Source organism: Anabrus simplex, chromosome 3, assembly GCF_040414725.1.
Source record: "Anabrus simplex isolate iqAnaSimp1 chromosome 3, ASM4041472v1, whole genome shotgun sequence".
Classification (NCBI taxonomy): domain Eukaryota; kingdom Metazoa; phylum Arthropoda; class Insecta; order Orthoptera; family Tettigoniidae; genus Anabrus; species Anabrus simplex.
The window spans coordinates 270,020,670-270,039,950 of record NC_090267.1 but is presented as its reverse complement, the minus strand read 5'-3'; the positions used below and the strand labels follow the sequence as shown (position 1 = coordinate 270,039,950).

Genomic DNA, 19,281 nt, shown 5'->3' with positions numbered 1-19,281 from the left:
TAAATATCTGAGTCACAACCAGCTGGTTATCAAAGAATTCTGAGTGCCCCACTAGTGTGAGCAGTCCACTTGGTATACAGAACTAACCGCCTTGAGTCTATATAGTCTCCAACTGTCCCAAAATAAATACAGTATTGTGTCTGTGTGTGGGAGCTATTAGTATACCGTAGGCACCTCTAAAATCAAACTATGTCACTATACAAAAAAATATCTGTCAAACCAAACCTAAACCATTTGGAGTGCTAGTGTAAATGATTGAATGAAGGTGTACTATATATGAGGGTTATTTTTTTAAGTAAGGTCTGACTGGCTGCAGCTATGTAAATTTTGCGCGCCTGTAGTAAAATGCATGGGAACCAGCTCCTGGCATCCCTTCGCTCAAGCAGAGTCCATTTGCAGTAGTGACATCACGTTGTATAGAAGTTAATACATTTTTATAAGTTTAAAGATAGATTTTTAAAGTAGAAGTTTGAACCTATGTGGTTTATACTGTGAAGTTAAAATATTTAAGACAATTGAACGACCTGGCAACTGTGAAATACTGTGATTCGGCCTTTTGACAACAAGGAACGTGTCAGCGGTGGATATTCACTGCCAGATATATGAGGTGTACGGCCCCTATGCAATGAGTGACAGCAAAGTACATAAATGGGTAAGGTCGTTCAAGGACAGGTGGAACAATGTTCATGATGAACCGCTATTGGGCCGACTTTCTGTAATCGCAGACGATTTGGCACATGCAGTTGAAGTAAAAATTCATGAACATTGGCAGTTCACGATTTCCATTTTGTCACTGGAATTTCAAAGTCATTGCTGTACATCATCATTTCTGAAACCTTACAGTTCAGAAAATTGTGTCTGTGGTGGGTTCTCAGGCTGGTTTCTGTGGAGCACAAAAAAAGGGGGAATGGACAGTGCTTTGAAATTTCTGAGTTGATACAGTGAGGAAAGAGATGAACTGCACACTGTTACAGGGAATGAGACAGGTGTCTCACATGACTCCAGAAATAAAAGGAGTAATCAATTGAATGGCAACAGACGAATTCTCCAACCAAAATAAAAGCCAGACAGACTATTTTAACACACAAGATTATGGCAACTGTGTTTCAGGATAGGTATTTAGTCGAATTTATACCACAAGGGACAACAATAAATGCAGCTGCGAACTGTATGACCTTGAGGAACCTTTGGTGCACCATACAGAATTAGCGACATAGCCTACTGTCATCTGGAGTTTGTCGCTGCACGACAATGCACGACCTCATTCTGCAGCTCAAACTCAAGAGTTAATCAGATCATTTGGATGGGAGCAAATGGACCACCCATCATACAGCCCAGGCCTTGCACCGAGCGATTACCACCCGTTCCACTACCTGAAGGAGTTTCTCCCTGGTCAGCGGTTCGACACCAATTAAGAAGTGAAAACAACAGTTGAAGATTGGTTGTCTTCACAGGTGGCTGATTTCCATGACATGGCCATGAATAAATTAGTAGAACACTATAATAAATGTTTAAACAAAGGAGGAAACTATGCAGAACAATAGCTTAAGGTCAAAGGAGTGAAATTTAAAAAAAAATAATATTTTGACAATATGTTTACCAGTTTTATTTCTATTGAAAAACAGACCTTACTTAAAAAATAACCTTCGCATTTTAAATTTTGATTTCATTTTTATGTGCAATCGATCTAGCAAGTCCACCTATTGCCATTTCTTGATGAATGTAGTATTTTTGCATCTGTCTCTTGGCAAAGGTCAGAGCAAAATGTAGCTTCCACCTAAGTTCCAGTTTCATCCATTGAAGCTGCTGAAGTATGGATGATGCTCAGCAATCACATTCAGAGTGCAATGAATGCATCCAAGTGTTATGAAAGGTGTTACTTATAAGGTCAGTCATGCTGCAATAGCACTGTCTGGCTCAGTGAGGAAAGCAATGGCTAACCACCACCTCACTCCTCTTATTACCTAGTACGCCTCATTTTGGCACCATCGTTTTTTGCGGAAGGAAACTGTATAACCTCTGGTGGTGTTATCTGAGGATCCAACCAGCATCTGGGCTGATGACCTAACAGGCTAGCAGGTTGTTACTGTCACCTGTTTTGCAGCCAACTGGGTTTGATTCACAACTCTAACTATAAAACATACATTATCAGATTTCACATACAGGAATAATTGAGACTCATGACCAAAGACATCCTTAGCCTCACTGGATCAACAAATGGACAGTCTGGACCTTGCACTGAGCGATTACCACCTGTTGATTCTTCAGCTAGAGGTCTCTTAATCGAATCCTCAAAAAAGAACTAATGAAGACCAAGGAGTAGGCTCCTTTATTACATTAATAATTAGGCACTCATCAGGACTACAATGAATTTCAGATTCAATTGTTCTTATATATGTTTTGATTAAATTTATTAGGTTTCCTTGGCACACTTTTAATTACAAAGTCAATGGCTAAAGTAAATCACAATTTATTTAGGGCTCCTGTCCTCTGCAATGTTATAACTCAGAAGTTAATTAAAAAGTGTTTACTTCAAAATAAAGTTTTCTAATAGACATGTTTTTTTTTTTTTTTTTTGCTGGTATAGATCAATTTCTTAAATGTCACAGAAAAACTTGAAAGACTATCCTATACACAGCACTTCTCTCATTCTTCAACAGTGTCAACAAGAAGCTTAAAAGCTTTTATAGACTGAAGATAGGTTCAGTAGGGACATTATGGGAAAAATAAAATTTAGTTTGGTTAAGTTACATTGGATAAACCTTCTGGTTAATTAAGGAGCTATCATTAAGAACATGTTCAAGTTGACTGGCAAGCATTTTACTGCTCCAATCCTAAGAGCTTTAAAATTATTATTGTAATCAGTTGTTCTGCATAAATAATTTTGGTAATATCTCTATTAGTATTATGTATCATCAAACTTATTTCATATGTGACCCATTGTGCAGAAAGGGACCTAAAGTAAAAATTTTTATTTTTGTGGTTCTAAAATTGGCATAAGATACTGAGCATTTAAAGAAAGAGTTCATGCTTCTAGGTGCAATACTTCAGAAGATATTAATTACTGACTGTAGCTATTAAGAAAAGTGTATTTTGAGAAATTGCAATTACAACTTTCACTAATTTTCTTACCAATTGTACAAAGTTTTCATGACATCGAGTGCCCAAAGACTTGAACTGCTGTGTAACTTAGTTTGTTAAGAAGACCCATAAGTAGCGCAAGAAGTCAAAACATGGAAATGTAATTTTTACACTCCAGACACTTTCATTCAACTGTGTTATAAAACTTCCATTTTGAACTTTGGGTCCCTTCCCATGCAACAGGTCACATTAAAAGCTTGAGTTAATACTTATGTTAATGTATTATGTTTATAGTGAAATATTATGCATGAATCATAAGAAAGAGAGCCTGTATGAAGTGTGATAAAATTTACTGGGTATAAGGTTCTATAGCTACAGGTATTTGGTAGAAAATTTGAATTACTGCTGTTTGAATACTTCCAACATTCACACTGCAATCAGCCTATGCTCATCAACAGAAATTTATCGATTGCAGCATCTCAGAAATGCTAATTGGTGAGGCTTAGGTTTCTACCTGATTTAGTAAGCAGTCAATGAATTAATTCCCCTTATAATATTCTATGTGTAAACTGAATGCATTCCTCCTATTTTATTGAGTAAATCTTATCTAACTTTTAATGTACATTTCTGTTAACAAATCCTAGTTCTTTTCAGAAGCGCGGGCAATTTTCTCTTGCCATTAACTGCAGTAAGTCCTATTTACCTGCTTCTAAAGAAAGAAAATTTATTGATCAGTTATTATGATATACCTGACTGCAGCTGAAAACAGGAAACAAAATATATTTCCCAGATGATCTTCATTACCTACACCAAATCCACATTTATCAAATGAATAAGTTGTTACTGGATAATATGCACATTCTAGGAAGTTAATAATAAACAAATACTTCAATGTGATAAGAAATAAATTGTTTAATCTGTGTGCATACAGTTATTTTCTAAAAGTCACACTTACCACTCATAACAAAAACATAGATCAGTAGATCATACAACAGCATACAGTTCAGTACAAAATATAAAAATGACTTCCAAAATGTTATCATATAGCTTGTGTTTGGAACTTCAACATTGAAAGATCAAGTAAAATGGTAGTTATCATTTTATAAAATAAACTTTTTGGTTGCAAGCTTAACTGTATGATCAGCAGCTTATGTTAAGGACATTTTTTAAAATGTGTAAGCCTTGGTATAAATACATAAACACTTCTATCATGCAGGAAGTTGAGAAGTCCTTGAAACAAATAATACCTTGACAAAGTATATATGCACAAGTATCTCTGAAAACAAATATAATCATTTACAGAGTCAAATTTCAGGGGAAAAAATATAAAAAGTTAGGTTGTAATTAAATTACTCAGACAAAATCATCTGAAAGTTCTGTACTCAACTTTTTAACTTTCATGTTCAGATTACATGGAACTCTATCGATATAAACTCTTCTTTTCTGAATGACTTTGTTGTCTGTGTTTTAATGGTATAATACTGGTGCAAAATTGGTGCAAAAAGCAATGAAGCTAACTAAATTTATATTTTCTCAATGAAGAAAATTACCTTCTAAAATCCAATAGGATTAAACAGTAATCTACATAATTTTTTCTCCAAAAAACTTCCTAATGAAATAAGATCAGAAGTATGAACAAAAACTTTACAATTTAGCTTTTACTTTCTCTGGATGTTCTACCAAATTCAGTCGATCCAAAAAGGCAAAAAGTTCAGCCATGTATTCCTTAGGATGCATCTTGAAGTGTAACACATGAGGAGATTTGTCCCAGCATTTTACACGAGTCTGAAATGAGAAATTGTTTATAAAACAGCCATATTTATATATACACCTTCCGAATATACATCATATTAGTAACAGACTGAGTACCTTTTCCACTGAAATTTTTTTTAAGTCACTCAATTTAGAAAACAGGAGCCATCAGTTAGATAAAAGTTTCAGATATGTGTATGAATTGGATCTGGAATGAATTTTTTGGGAAAGTTTTCTTTAAACATCTGATAAGAGTTCAGTGAATATATGCTGGAACAACAAGGATGGTCTGATGAAAACGAAGTGCCTAATCTGCTTTAAAATTTTAGAAAAGCTTTCCAACACATTCACATCTCAAATAGTCTTTTCTTCTAGAGCCAAAGGTCTCAAACTTAAATTAACAGTAATTTGAACTGCAACAAATTTTAAAAGCAGAGAGAAAGATGTCTCAAAGAACAGCAATTGCTACTGGTATCTGAACAGTTCAGCACTTTACTATTCTTCTGGTGTCAGCCAGTGGTAAGATCAGGTGAGACTAAGCTTCATAATTAATTAATTATTAATAACTAATTAGATTAATTGGTATAGACAAGGACTGGAAAAGGAATGATGGCAGAAAGTATGCTTGTCTACGTAAGGCATACTTTTTCCCATATATTCTTAGTCCTGTAATTGTTCTATTTAATTTCATGATTCACTGCACTCTCTAGCTGATTTATATCGAAGATGATTGGTAGGGTGAACCTGCAAATGAGAACTGGACATTTTCCCTACATTGAATCTCGGAATAATCATATAGAGTAAGGAGATTTCTATTGAAATATTCATCATCATCATCATCATCATCATCATCATCATCATCATCATCATCTAAAGGCCTCGCCTTGTCGCTGCAACCATTGATGTCAAAAAAATGTTTCTTGACAATCCTGAGTATGAAGGTGCTTTTTAATATACAGCTGGATTTTTCCCAAAGCGTAACTGTATTGATCAGGTGATGTCACTAACAACCTACATAGAAGCAGGTTTCCAAAGGAAGCTGAAGACATCAGTCACCTTCATAGATGTGTCTGTTGCGTACAATACGGTATGGAAGCATGGCTTCTTCTACAAATTCATGAAAGTAATCCCTTGCAAAAGAACAGCTTGACTTATCAACAGTATGCTAGCTAGCAGGACCTTTCAGGTGATAAATGGATACTACGTAAATGTTTCTAAAACTTTTAGTAATGGCTTACCACAAGGCTCTGTGTTGGCTCCACTGATGTTCAGTTTGTATATTACCGACATGCCAGACACCATCTTGAGAAAGTTTGGGTTTCCAGATTACTGGACCTTAGCCACAAGAAACCAAAATTTTGAGACAACTGAAGCTACTCCAACATCTGATCTTTCAGACCTCGATACATATTTTCGAAGGTGGAGATTACAAGTGAATTCTGTAAAGACAGAAACAGCATGCTTCCACCTCTGTAGCAGATTAGCAGACAACTTTCTGTCTACTTTGAAGGTCATCAACTCAAGCACAACACCCACCCGAAGTACCTTGGGATTACTTTAGATAGAATGATCTCCTACAATTGGCATCAGGAAAATACTGCAGCCAAACTAAGTTATGTGGCATTACATGGGGTTCCTCCGCTGACACACTGCGCATCTCTGCATTTGGATTGATCTACTCAGTGGGACAATATTGTTATCCAGTGTGGCTAATAGCGCTCACACAAGAAAGGTTGACACTCAGCTAAACAACACAATGTGAATTATCAGTGGAACTATAAGAGCAACTCCCACCTCCTGGTTACCAATTTTTAGTCACATACCTCTTCCAGACCTTTGTCGGAAGAACGCTCTTCTTCGAGAGTACAAGAAAATTTTAGACAACTCTCAGCTTCTGATACATAATGACATGGTGGATTTACAAAGACACTGACTAGTATCTATGCATCCACCAATGATGACTGGTAGGGAATTAACTATGAGAAACTTCAAACTTGTTGGTTCCTGGAAGCAAAGCTGGCAAAAAAAAATACCCTCCAAACTCCGAAACTCTACCCTGCACCATGAAGAAACCTCCTGCATTTGAACAGCCTCGCAGAATTTGGTCTGCCTTAAATAGAATATGTACCAACCATGGCAGGTGCGCAGATGCTCTCCATAAGTGGGATAAATTACAGTCCAAAATGTCACATTATACAAGACAGCAAGACCAGGTTCTGATGATGTCATAAAATATGTCAACAATTTAGATATCTCATTGAAATATTTATAATATAAAGAAAATATTGCTAATTTTATATGCCTAATTGTAATGTGCAGCCATACAATAAATAAATATACATACGAACTTTGCTATAGCAACATCAGCAACACCTCGATGGGATAGGAAAGGCCTAGGAGTGGGAAAGAAGCGTCTGTGGCCTTAAGGTACAGCCCCAGCATTTGCCTGGTGTGAAAATGGTAAACCATGGAAAATCATCTTCAGGGTTGCCGACAGTGGGGTTCTAACCCACTATCTCCCAGATGCAAGCTCACGGCTGTGCGCTCTTAACCGCACATCCAACTCGCCTGGTAGGAGTTTCTAAGACCCAAAGTTGTCACTTGAACATTCTGAAGCTGGAGATCATGTTGTTGACAGCGATGATAATTTGCCTTTATCTGAATTGCTACAAAAATTACACTGACATTCTGAATCAATACGGCTATGAAATGTGAGCAACTGGACTAGTTACAATGGAGCCACAAACGAATGATGATACGGTCAGTGAAGTGAAGTCAAGTCAAGTGAAAATAAAGGGGCCACAGTGAAGTGTCTGTCCCAACAGCGAGTGATATCTTAGAAGCCGTCAGAGTTGTGAACATATTCTACAACGCTACTAATAAAATAAAAATTGGGGAGAGTGCAGTGAAATTGTGATGCAAATTATGAATACAGAATGTAATTTTTAAAAATGTGAGTTGGACAAGCAGGAGAAGATGAACAAAAATTACTCAATTATTATTCTTATTTCTATGTTTTGCTGGCCCCTCAGTGTAGAAGTAGCATGCCTGCCCCTCACCCAGAAACACTGGGTTCAATTCCTAGCAAAGTCAGGGATTTTTACCTGGACCTGATGGTTGGTTCGAGGTCCACTCAGCCTATGTGATTACAACTGAGGAGCTATCTGACAGAGACAGCAGCCCTGGTCTAGAAAGCCAAGAATAACAGATGAGAGGATTTGTCACACTGACCATGCATTATCTCATAATCTGCAAGCCTTTGGGCTAAGCAGCGTTACTTCATAGGCCATGACTCTTTGGAGCAGTTGTGTCGTGGCGTATTTTATTTTGGATTTTATGCTGTAGGTTGACCAAATGGATTGGCAGTCTGTGTTAATGCATTACAGGTATGGGTCCAAGTTGTGCATTGGAATGATGCATGGGTTCAAACCCCACTGTCAGCTGTCCTGAGAAATGTTTTTCTGTGGTTTCTCACTTTCACTTCCACGCAAGAACCAGGACAGTTCCTATTCATAGGCCACAGCCAATTCCTTCCATCTCCTCACCCAATTTCATTCACCATCATTCACTTCATCTTCATTAGCTCTTGAAATGAAATTGGTATCAGGAAAAACATACCATATAAATTCATCTCACTTCATCCCTGACCCCGTGTCAAGAAACAAGACTAAGGAGTAGACATACATTTTATGTTATAAGCCTAATTTGGATTTCAATGTCTGGCTTAGAAGAAAGTGCATACAATCTAAAGTCAGTCTATTTTTTTTTCTTCTGCTATCTGTTTTACGTCGCTCCAACACAGATACGCCTTATGGCGACGATGGGATAGGAAAGGCCTAGGAATGGGAAGGAAGCGGCTGTGGCCTTAATTAAGGTACAGCCCCAGCATTTTCCTGGTGTGAAAATGGGAAACCACGGAAAACCATTTTCAGGACTGCCAACAGTGGGGTTCGAACCCACTATCTCCCGGATGCAAGCTCACGGCTGCGCGCTCCAAACTGCACGGCCAACTCGCCCGGTAGTTTAGTTCTACATCATTTCCACTTAACTCGAACAACATTCATTTATAACGACACAATTGATCAGGTTTCTTGAATGTCGATATAACCAGGTTCTACTGTATTGCCAAAATAGAGAGATTATAGGTTTGTTTTTGCAGCGACAGCTTGTGATTTGTACGACTGTGTATGCACAGATTACAAACTGACAGGAAACAATTTTGGATTCTTTCCTGCATGAATAGTCACTAATAGAAAATACTGATGTCAGTTGTTGGTACCATTGCCCATGAGGAAATTTTTGTTTTGCTTCTTAATGCAAATGTGTGTCTTTATCTATTATTATTATTATTATTATTATTATTATTATTATTCCAAGAAAAATATTATGCCAGATGTGTCTTCCAACATTAGTAATTTCATCTCCTGCAGCCATTTTCTTCTTTTTCTTCCATTTTGGCCGATTGTTGACCATATTAATTTGATTTCAGCTGCTTTCGGGCTCTGATCCTTAATTCTTCCACTCTGCAATCTTCCGTCTGCAGTGCTTGGGTCTGAGATCTACCTTTTTCTTAGAAACTCTTGGCGTTCTTGATTCTTGACTTGTAAGCTTCCCTGTTGCTGACTTCCTTTCCTTGTATTCACATTTCTTTCAAGTCCTTCTTCACCTCCTGATGCCAGTGCACTGCAGTTTTCCAGGTCTCAAAAAACCTCTTGCTACCTGATTGGTCAGTCTTTCCAGATTCATTCTGTAGATGTGTCTAAAGAACATGGCTCTCCTGTAGGCCATTTTTTTACTTGATCAGCTAAACTCCTGATGAAGTATGTTATACATCGTAAGACTTTATGCTGTGTGCTCAAGGTAATGTTGAGCCTATCCCCTATATCATGAAATGAAGCTGTCTGATGCTCAGCAAATCACAAAAATATAAGTGTCTGCTGGAAGCTGGTTAATTTCTCATTTCCTCCAGCTCGGCAATGAAAATATTGGTTATTGGAAAAAACATTCAGCCAAACTTTCTGATACAAGCCGAATCCTTCTACAATGTTCCATGAACTCTTGATCATTGTCACTAAGGACAAATATTTTGAAGTTATTTTCATTTTCTGGCCTTGCTCTATTCATATTAAAATCATTTTTAAAGTCCAGATTGTCTTCGTAAGTGGAGTAAATGTCAGAAAATTTACTTGATCCACTCTAGGAACCAATGTCTGACAACTTCTGTGAAAATGTAAAAGTTTCTATGTCAACATTTTCTGATTTTGATAATTAGATATTAGCAGTACCAATAATTGAGTAAAACAGATACTGTAACTAAAAATTATTGTAGAACTGTAGGTCTACTTACACTGGTAGGTATCAAGGTATTGTTTTCAATTAACTACAATACATTACAAGATATGAACAAAGTAGTTTATATATGTTAATTATATGGTATTTATCATTGTACTACTGTCAAACAGTGTTTATATTTTGGGGATAACACAAAATATGTTTATAAGGCTCGGTGTATTCTGAATCATGCGTGACATGCTGTTGATGCACATGTCTCATTAGGAATTGGCAAACCATCCTCAAATTATTACGATTGTCTTCAAACTGAGTGGAACTGAAATCTACACCAACAAGAATATCAAACTGATAGTCAGAATCCCAAATTCTCAACACACTAATGCCCAAAATATGGCAAATTACATATGCACCTAACAGTTTGGGGTAGTTTCAGAATGCTGGCACAAACAACTTCATGTATTCCTAAGGAGGAGGTTGTTTTCTCTACTAAAGACAGACAGAAGTTTGAAGCTGTTTAATGAAGACAGGATTGTCTGTTATTGAATGTGATTAGACTTTTTTACCCTTTAAAATAAAGAATAGGTATTAATAATTAGAAATAACCAACAGTACATCAGAAGTCATGCTTGTAAGTGAAATTAAAAAAAGAACACAGTTCAAGATCCAACTGTATAAAATGTTGATTCAGGCGGTCGAACTGTACAGATGTGAAACTTGGAGTGAACAGAAACAATATCTCAACAAAGTCTGTATCTTAGAGAGAAAGTCTTGGGAAAGATCTATAGCCTGATGCAGGACTTGACCACTAGGAAGTGGTGCATCTGATGTAATCGCAAGCTGGAGGACCTCTACAATGATAAGAATATTGTGGGACTGATGCGGAGCAGACTACTCGAGTGGCTGGACATGTCGTGAGGATGAGCAAGCATCGATGGCCTGTTGTACTGATAATAATAATTTTGTGTGGCTATTTCTAGCCGAGTGCAGCCCTTTATAAGGCAGACCCTCCGATGAGGGTGGGCGGCATCTGCCATGTGTAGGTAACCGCGTGTTATTGTGGTGGAGGATAGTGTGATGTGTGACTTACAGGGATGTTGGGGACAGCACAAACACCCAGCCCCCAGGCCACTGGAATTAACCAATGAAGGTTAAAATCCCCGTCCCGGCCGGGAATCGAACCCGGGACCCTCTGATCCGAAGGCCAGTATGCTGACCATTTAGCCAATGAGTCGGACAGTTATACTGATGAATTCCATTCTTAGGGGAGGGAGACGTCTAGATAGGCCATAGAAGAGAAGTGATGGGCTTTACGAGGACCTGCTTCTGACTTGCACAGAGCTGAGCGACTTACGATAACAGGCAGGGAACATGGAGCAGAGTCCATGTAGCGGTGTGTAGTCCTTTGGATCGGATTGCATAAACGTACAAGTAAAGGTAAAGGTAGACTGATCATCTATTAGTTGCTACTGAATACTTTTTATATTCATTGAAAAAATGTAGTACTAAACAAGCAAGGTCACACTGTACAATGGCTTATTGCTCTAAACACTTCAGTCTGAATCTTTTAACCCTCTTAGTCCAGAGTCGCTGTGAGCGATCCTCAAAAATGAATGAAACTTTCCAGCGTCACTCTGAGAGACTCTTCATTTCTTTCTTCTTTGAGAGGCATCTAGACATAAAATGGTGCCTAATCTTGGCATGACCATTAAAGAGAGTTCAAGCTACCATGTCCGGACAACATTCTCCTGTTTCCTGTCTATTGATAATCTCAAGCAACCTTTAAAGTTCCTTGACTTGTTTACACACGACTCGAAAAAGCATGGCATCGAAGTGTAAGAAGAGTTGTGTAATCATCATCATCATCATCATCATCACTACTTTACAGTTCCAGTTTCCCTGGTACTGTTCCATTCTGTCTTATTGAGATACGTTCTAACCGGGTGAGTTGGCCGTGCAGTTAGGAGCGCGCAGCTGTGAGTTCGCATCCAGGAGATAGTGGGTTCAAACCCCACTGTTGGCAGCCACGAAGATGGTTTTCCATGGTTTCCCATTTTTGCACCAGGCAAATGCTGGGGCTGTACCTTAATTAAGGCCACGGACGCTTCCTTCCCATTCCTAGGCCTTTCCTGTCCCATCGTCGCCATAAGACCTATCTGTGTCAGTGCGACGTAAAGAAAAAAGAGAAGATACGTTCCGTTGTTAATGGCGTCCCCCAGTGTCCTTCCCCGATCTGCAATGTCCATCTTTACGATGTCCATCCCGTGGGTTCTTGGTCTTCTCACCATCCGTTTCCATGCCACATGTCGCTCCAAGTTAACATATGCTGCCCGTGTAGGCTCCATCCTCATTACATGCCCAAACCACCTCAGTCTGGACATGCTGACCCGATGTAACAATGTCGTCTCAATCCCAGCTTCCTTCCTAACCACATCATTCCTTACCTTGTCCAGTTTGGTTTTTTGAATTGTGGACCTAAGGAACTTGATCTCTGATACCTGCATCCTTGATGAATCTTTCTTAGTGAGAGTGCAGGTTTCAATACCATAGGTTAAGATTGGTATGAAGTACTGATTGAACATCACCAGCTTTGATTTTGTTGGTACTTTGGGATCCCAGAGGAATGTTCATACTTGCTGGCAAAAGTGAGAGCTGTTCTGCACTCTATTTGCCACCTCCTTTGTGGCTAGTGTATCTCGAGATATTGCACTGCCAAGGTATGCAAAGCTTCCCACACTTTCTAGTGGATGGTTTGCTATCATAATGTTTGCTGGTTGTCCCTCTCTGTTTATTGCCATCACTATTGTTTTGAGTTTGCTTATCTTGAGATTGAACTCCTGGAACTTAACCTTCCATTCATTGAGTCTCGACTGTACTTATTACTCAGTTTCTCCCCAGATCATAACATCATCAGCGAAGGCCACTGCATTTAGTTCACCAGAGGTTTTCTTTATGTTCTTCATTATGTCATCCATGATGGTGATAAACAATAATGGGGATAGTGCACTGCCTTGCTGTACTCCACTTTCGGTCTTGAACCAGGATGAATGTCTGTCACCCAATCGCACACAGCTGGTACAGTTCTCATACAGCATCTGGACTTTCCTCACCAGTCCTTCTGGCACATTCTTTTCTCTCAGGCATTCCCATATCTTCTCTCTTGCAATGCTGTCGTATGCCTTCTCAATGTCAAGGAAAACCATAAACAGATCTTCCCCTTTTTCCCAATATTTTTCTACTAACATATGGACACTGAAGATTAGGTCTGTTGTGGACCTGTTAGGCCTGAAGCCATACTGTTCATCTTCAAACTGTGGCTGTAAGATGACTCTCAATCTGCTCTCTAAGATTTTCTCAAGAATCTTAAGCCCACGAGAAAGAAGTGTTATTCCCCGGTAGTTGGAGCATTTTTGGTGATTTCCTTTCTTAAACAGGGGGATAATGACACCCTTGCCATCTTTCCAAATTGCATTGAGCACTCCATGTAGCCAAAATAAACCCTGGACTCCTGCTGCTTTAATCATGTCTGTGCTGACTTTCATTCCTGGGGATTTCCCTTGCAGCATCTTCTTAAGGGCTGCTTCTGTTTCTGCCCATGTAATGGGAGATTCCTCTGTGCAGGTTTCAACAGCTGGCTCTTTCGATCTCTGATCTGCTTCTGTCCTGTTCAACAGGTGATCAAAATGATTCATCAGAGAGTGATGTCCTCTTATTTTCTGGCCAGGTTTCCATTAGAATCCTCAATTGCTTTGATGATTTTAACTGAATTCCTTTTCTTTTTGATCACTCTGAACAATAGTGTCATATTGCCTCTGCTGTCTTCCTTCGGTTTTTTAGTAAATTTCTCCCAGCACTTATCTTCTGTTCTTCTACTACTCTTTTAACTCTCAATTTCTTGCCTCGGTAAACTTGCTCGAGGTCCCTGAACTACCCCTCGTGCCTTACATGTTCTGGCATGGATTTCTCTCTATCTCGTTCTTTTTGTGTTATGTTTCCTTCCTTTATTGAGGAGGAAATTAAAGAACAAATGAGTCCAGAAAAAGGTTGTGCAGCCTGTGCAGGATTGTCCTGGTGCACATTCCTTTCTTCCCAGTCACTATTAGCATCAACATCATCAATTTAATCGAAAACGACTTTCAACTTATTAGGTCGTGTTACGTACATTTAGTACGTGTTGAAGAGATGTTAGGTACAGAACAAAAATGGCCAACCAGACACCTAACATCTCTTCAACACGTACTAAATGTACGTAACACGACCTAATAAGTTGAAAGTCGTTTTCGATTACAATGCGGTCGTGAAAATTCAATATTTATTGACCTGACCCTCAACGGGCAACTTAAACGCACTCTACAGTGTGATGGTGGTAGTACCAGACCTGTAGCTCAGATCCTTTCCAACAGAACAAAGATGGCCTAGGCCACCATAGCTCAATTGGTAGAGCAACCAACGCGAAATCGGGAGGTTGTGGGTTCGGATCCCACTGGTGTCTGGCTGGCCATTTTTGTTCTGTACCTAACATCTCTTCAACACGTACTAAATGTACGTAACACGACCTAATAAGTTGAAAGTCGTTTTCGATTACAATGCGGTCGTGAAAATTCAATATTCATTGACTTGACCCTCAACGGGCAACTTAAACGCACTCTACAGTGTGATGGTGGTAGTACCAGACCTGTAGCTCAGATCCTTTGCAACAGAACAAAGATGGCCTAGGCCACCATAGCTCAATTGGTAGAGCAACAGACGCGAAATCGGGAGGTTGTGGGTTCGGATCCCACTGGTGTCTGGTTGGCCATTTTTGTTCTGTACCTAACATCTCTTCAACACGTACTAAATGTACGTAACACGACCTAATAAGTTGAAAGTCGTTTTCGATTACAATGCGGTTGTGAAAATTCAATATTCATCATCAATTTAACTTGCTTGGTTATGTACAATCACATTCCAAGCACGTAATTCATTGTCTGAGGTGAAATCGGCACTTGATTCGTCACCAAGATCGGAATCACAGTCCACGAAGTCTGAAAGATCATCAATTTACTTGTCAGTCATCAGCTATATGGCTGTTTATTTTCACTGTTGTCATTTAATTGTCTTTACTTGTGTGATTGTTATTATTGGTGTATTTTTCAATATGCTAAATTTTAGAATTTCAGATTTTTTACACCCTGAAGATGTTTTTAGAACAAATAAAATACGTTTCTAGGTCCTCATATTATCTATATGTGCCCGCCAGTGTGTGATAATAGGAAGTACCAAGTTTTCCAACTTCTATTTTCATTAATAAATTATTTTAACTAATTCATTAATTAATACTGTGAGGAATAAACTTCATCATGATTTGAAAGTTATCTTGAACTTAGATAACTATGTTTTGCACTACCTGATTAAGTTTCACTTTCATATCTTTAAAAACAGAGGAGTTACATTCTTTTTATCCGAAAGCCTACATTTTCCATTAAAACAACCTGGCGCTTCTAGACCTCACCTTTACATTTTTGCCTCGCACTAAAAGGGTTAATGCATATCTGTAATAAATGTAAGGCTATACAGGTTACTCAAATTCTACCTTGTGTCATGAATATCTGAAGTCACTGGTTCCACTTTAGTGAGATCTATGCTGGTGCATGATCTGAGCACAGTTTGGCAGTTCTGTGCAAAACACTTTAATACTTGATAAGCTTAAAATACTATCTACCATCACACACACTTCATCATACTATTTTATCCATTTCTCCAACATGACGACTGCTGGTTTGTCAAAATTGCTCTTTTTGTGGATTTCAATCAATGACGAGAGGACGAGAAGTTATGCACTGGTATTTTCAGAGGGAGTCCTTCAGAGTTACAAAATGTTGCATGATGTCAGATGGTGTACAGTACAGATGGTCCAGCATTTCACAAGGAGTTGGCTTGGAAATGTTGTATTCAGCATACACATCTTGTACTTTTAAGTTCATTAGCTTTGCACACATGTATTTATTTCTGTGTGCTTACAATTTCTTGCAACGACTACTTCCAACACAATTGGTTTTACATCCCACTACATACTCCTATGGTTTTCAGAGACACTGATGTCCTGGAATTTTGTTCCACATGGAGTTCTCTTACATGCGAATAAATTTACCTACATGAGGCTGAAATATATGAACACCTTCAAATACCACCAGACAAACTACTATCAAATTTCTCATTGTTTTTCAGCTTATATTTGGTATATCAGCTTCAATGTGGATTATACATCTGCTTTAATGTTTACATGGAACCTCGAATTCTCTCTTCTTTTTTTTTTTTTTTTTTTCATATTACCACGATTATGTACTACACTTTATTGCTGAATCTCACTCGCTTTCCCTTATTTAGTGCCTTGCAATGATTATATTGTTATATTAAAAGGATAAACCAATGAAATTATTAGTGATTAACAAGAAACAGCTCTTGAATTTGTTGACAAATGCCGTTAACGTTAACCAATCCTTATAAAATTGTTGAAACCATAATTTTTTCTTAAAGTCACTATATTATGACTTCTACTTGAAGATGTCCCTATCACAAACAGCAAGGGACAAAAATTTCCCACTACCATTCACCCAACTTGCAAAAGGAAAGCTAAATTATTATATATAATTATTTTGATACCATAACACTGAGCTCTTTTCCTAAAATTACTTTAAAAATAGCTTAATACACAATTCAAAATATTCAGCTCAGTACCAAAGTATGACTTAACATGTTAGGCCACATAAACCATTAGAAAAGCTAAAGCTTAGGTAGTGTGGTTCAAACAATACTTAATGCTTCAAAATGTATCATACAATTCCACCCATGTTTTGTTTTTGTTAAGAAGGAAGCCATACTCTCCAGTGTCAACTCAAATAACTTCAAAACTTTCTTTTTTTTTTTTTTTTAATTTTTTTTTTTACAATTGACTTTATGTCGCATGACCAGATAAGTTGTATGGTGATGATGGGACAGGAAAGGGCTAGGAGTGTGAAGGAAGCAGCCATGGCCTTAATAAAGGTACATCCCCAGCATTTGCCTGTGAGAAAATGGGAAACCACAGAAAACCATCTTCAGGGCTGCCGACAGTGGGGTTCGAACCCACTATCTCCCGAATGCAAGCTCAAAGCTGTGTACCCCTGACTGCATGGCAAACTTGCTCGATTTAAAAGCTTTCAGTCTGTTGAACACACGTTGAATATAAAATATTGCACTATAACATACCTGCAAAAAAACACGTTATTGAACAAGGAATAAAAATCCACACTTTTAAACAAAAAATGTCATGTTTTATTCTTAAAAGAACATCATCAGGTTCTATCGAGTCACACTCAATATTTGGAAATATTTATGTTTATTTCTGTCCAAATACCTAGGAATTTCAAAGTTGGAATTTAATTAAGTCCTGCTTTGTCTCCACTTCAATATGCAATGTGAGGCATTTGGAAAACCACTGCTCTTTCACTGGCTCAAATCCAACTGGCTTCCAGTCAGCTGACCCTCCACTGTGTCACGATTCCACCCTGATCAGGACAAAGACACGTTGCACTTCCCCTTCAGGTGCTTTATTCCTAGTGTTTCCTTAGTATTATCATTGATGTTTCTAGTTTCTATCAATAATAATAATAATAATAATAATAATAATAATAATAATAATAATAATAATAATAATAATAATAATAATAACCGGGCAAGTTGGCCTTGAGGTTTGGAGCGTGCAGCTGTGAGCTTGCATCTGAGAGATAGTGAGTTTGAACCCCACTGTCGGCAGCCCTGAAGATGGTTGTCCGTGGTTTCCCATTTTCACTTCAGGCAAATACTGGGGCTGTACCTCAATTAAGGCCAAGGCTGCTTCTTTCGCACTCCTAGGTTTTTCCTATCCCATCGTTGCCGTAAGACCTATCTGTGTCGGTGCGACGTAAAACAGTTTATTTTAAAAACTATGTAAGGGTTCTTAATGATCATTTAAGGTCTGCTTATTATTTACACAGAAAAGTGCACAATGTGCAGGGGTATAATCACTACAAATCTATAAACACTGCATACAGCTTTCCTTTCTGGAACCTGAGTGCTTCTTGTATATCTTCAAGCAAGCAATTGATTGCCTGGATTGTTGATCTGCCTCTTCTAAATCCGAACTGTTCTTCCGGTATTTTGTCAACTACTATATCCCTCAATCAATTTGTCAGTGTTTTTGTAAGAACCTTCAGTAATGTGCACTCAAGAGCGATTCCATGGTAGGTGTTCGGATCACTCACATCTCCTTTACCCTTGTACATCACTTTTAAAGTTGATTCCTGCCATTTGTCTGGTATTTTTCCTTGTTTGAGACATTGATTCATAAGTTCCGTGATGGGTTCTTTTAGGGTTGCCCAAATGTATTTGATATGTTCGTATAGTATGTTATCTGAACCTCCTGCTCTCCTAGTCTTACTCTCATGGACGACTTCTTCTAATTCGTCAACTGTAAATAATTCAATTGGTGCTGTATCCCGGTCACTATCTTCAGTCAAGTCTCGAGTTTCCTTTACTTGTAGTAGTTTAGTGAAATGATCCTCCCAGGTTTCTAGTGGGATCTGCCTCATATATTTTGGTTGTCTCTGCTTCAGGATTGAAAATGGTTCCTCTTCTGCTTTCTTGATCATGTTTTCTTCTGACATTTTCTGGAATTTTTCCTTTGCATCTTTAATTATTGCTTTATAGTGTTTTCTTCTTTTGGAATATTCTGCAAGTGTTCCTGGTATTTGAAATTCCAGGGCTTTATGAAGGGCATCTAACGCTTCTTTCCTGGATTTGTAGCAGATATGGTTAAACCATGGTTTAGACTTCTTTTCTTTGTTATCTCGTGGAACTAACGTTTGCTTAATTATATCTTCTACGTGCTGAAGGGACCCATTTAAGTCACCACTATGTATTTCATTCAAGATCATTAGTACTAATACAGAACAGGCCTCTAATTTATCCTCATCGATTTTCCGCAGTGGCAGCTTCTTGTGGTTGGTTCTGATTAATGAATCAAAGTTTCCTGTTATGACAATTTCTACTGGTAGGTGTTTCCTTATTGCTATTTCTTTTAGTACCGATGGCCTCACTTCCTTGGGACCTATATTATTGCTGAATATAAGATCAATAGTGCTGCTTCCATTTGGGCCTATG

At 38.2% G+C, this 19,281-nt stretch overlaps 1 protein-coding gene across 4 annotated transcripts in view; it reads right to left on the bottom strand.

Annotated features, from left to right (window-relative positions):
* Positions 1 to 3,978: 3,978 nt before the first annotated feature.
* Positions 3,979 to 19,281, bottom strand: part of LOC136866238 (transmembrane protein 53-B) — a 195,093-nt gene continuing 179,790 nt past the window's right edge. For 3 of the 4 annotated variants that reach the window (XM_067143029.2, XM_067143028.2, XM_067143030.2), the window contains one exon: positions 3,979 to 4,866. In XM_067143029.2, the coding sequence (XP_066999130.1) occupies positions 4,726 to 4,866 (141 nt within the window). In that variant the 3' untranslated portion in view covers positions 3,979 to 4,725. The remainder of the gene's footprint in view (positions 4,867 to 19,281) is intronic. The other variant, XR_010859520.2, reaches the window with a different exon arrangement.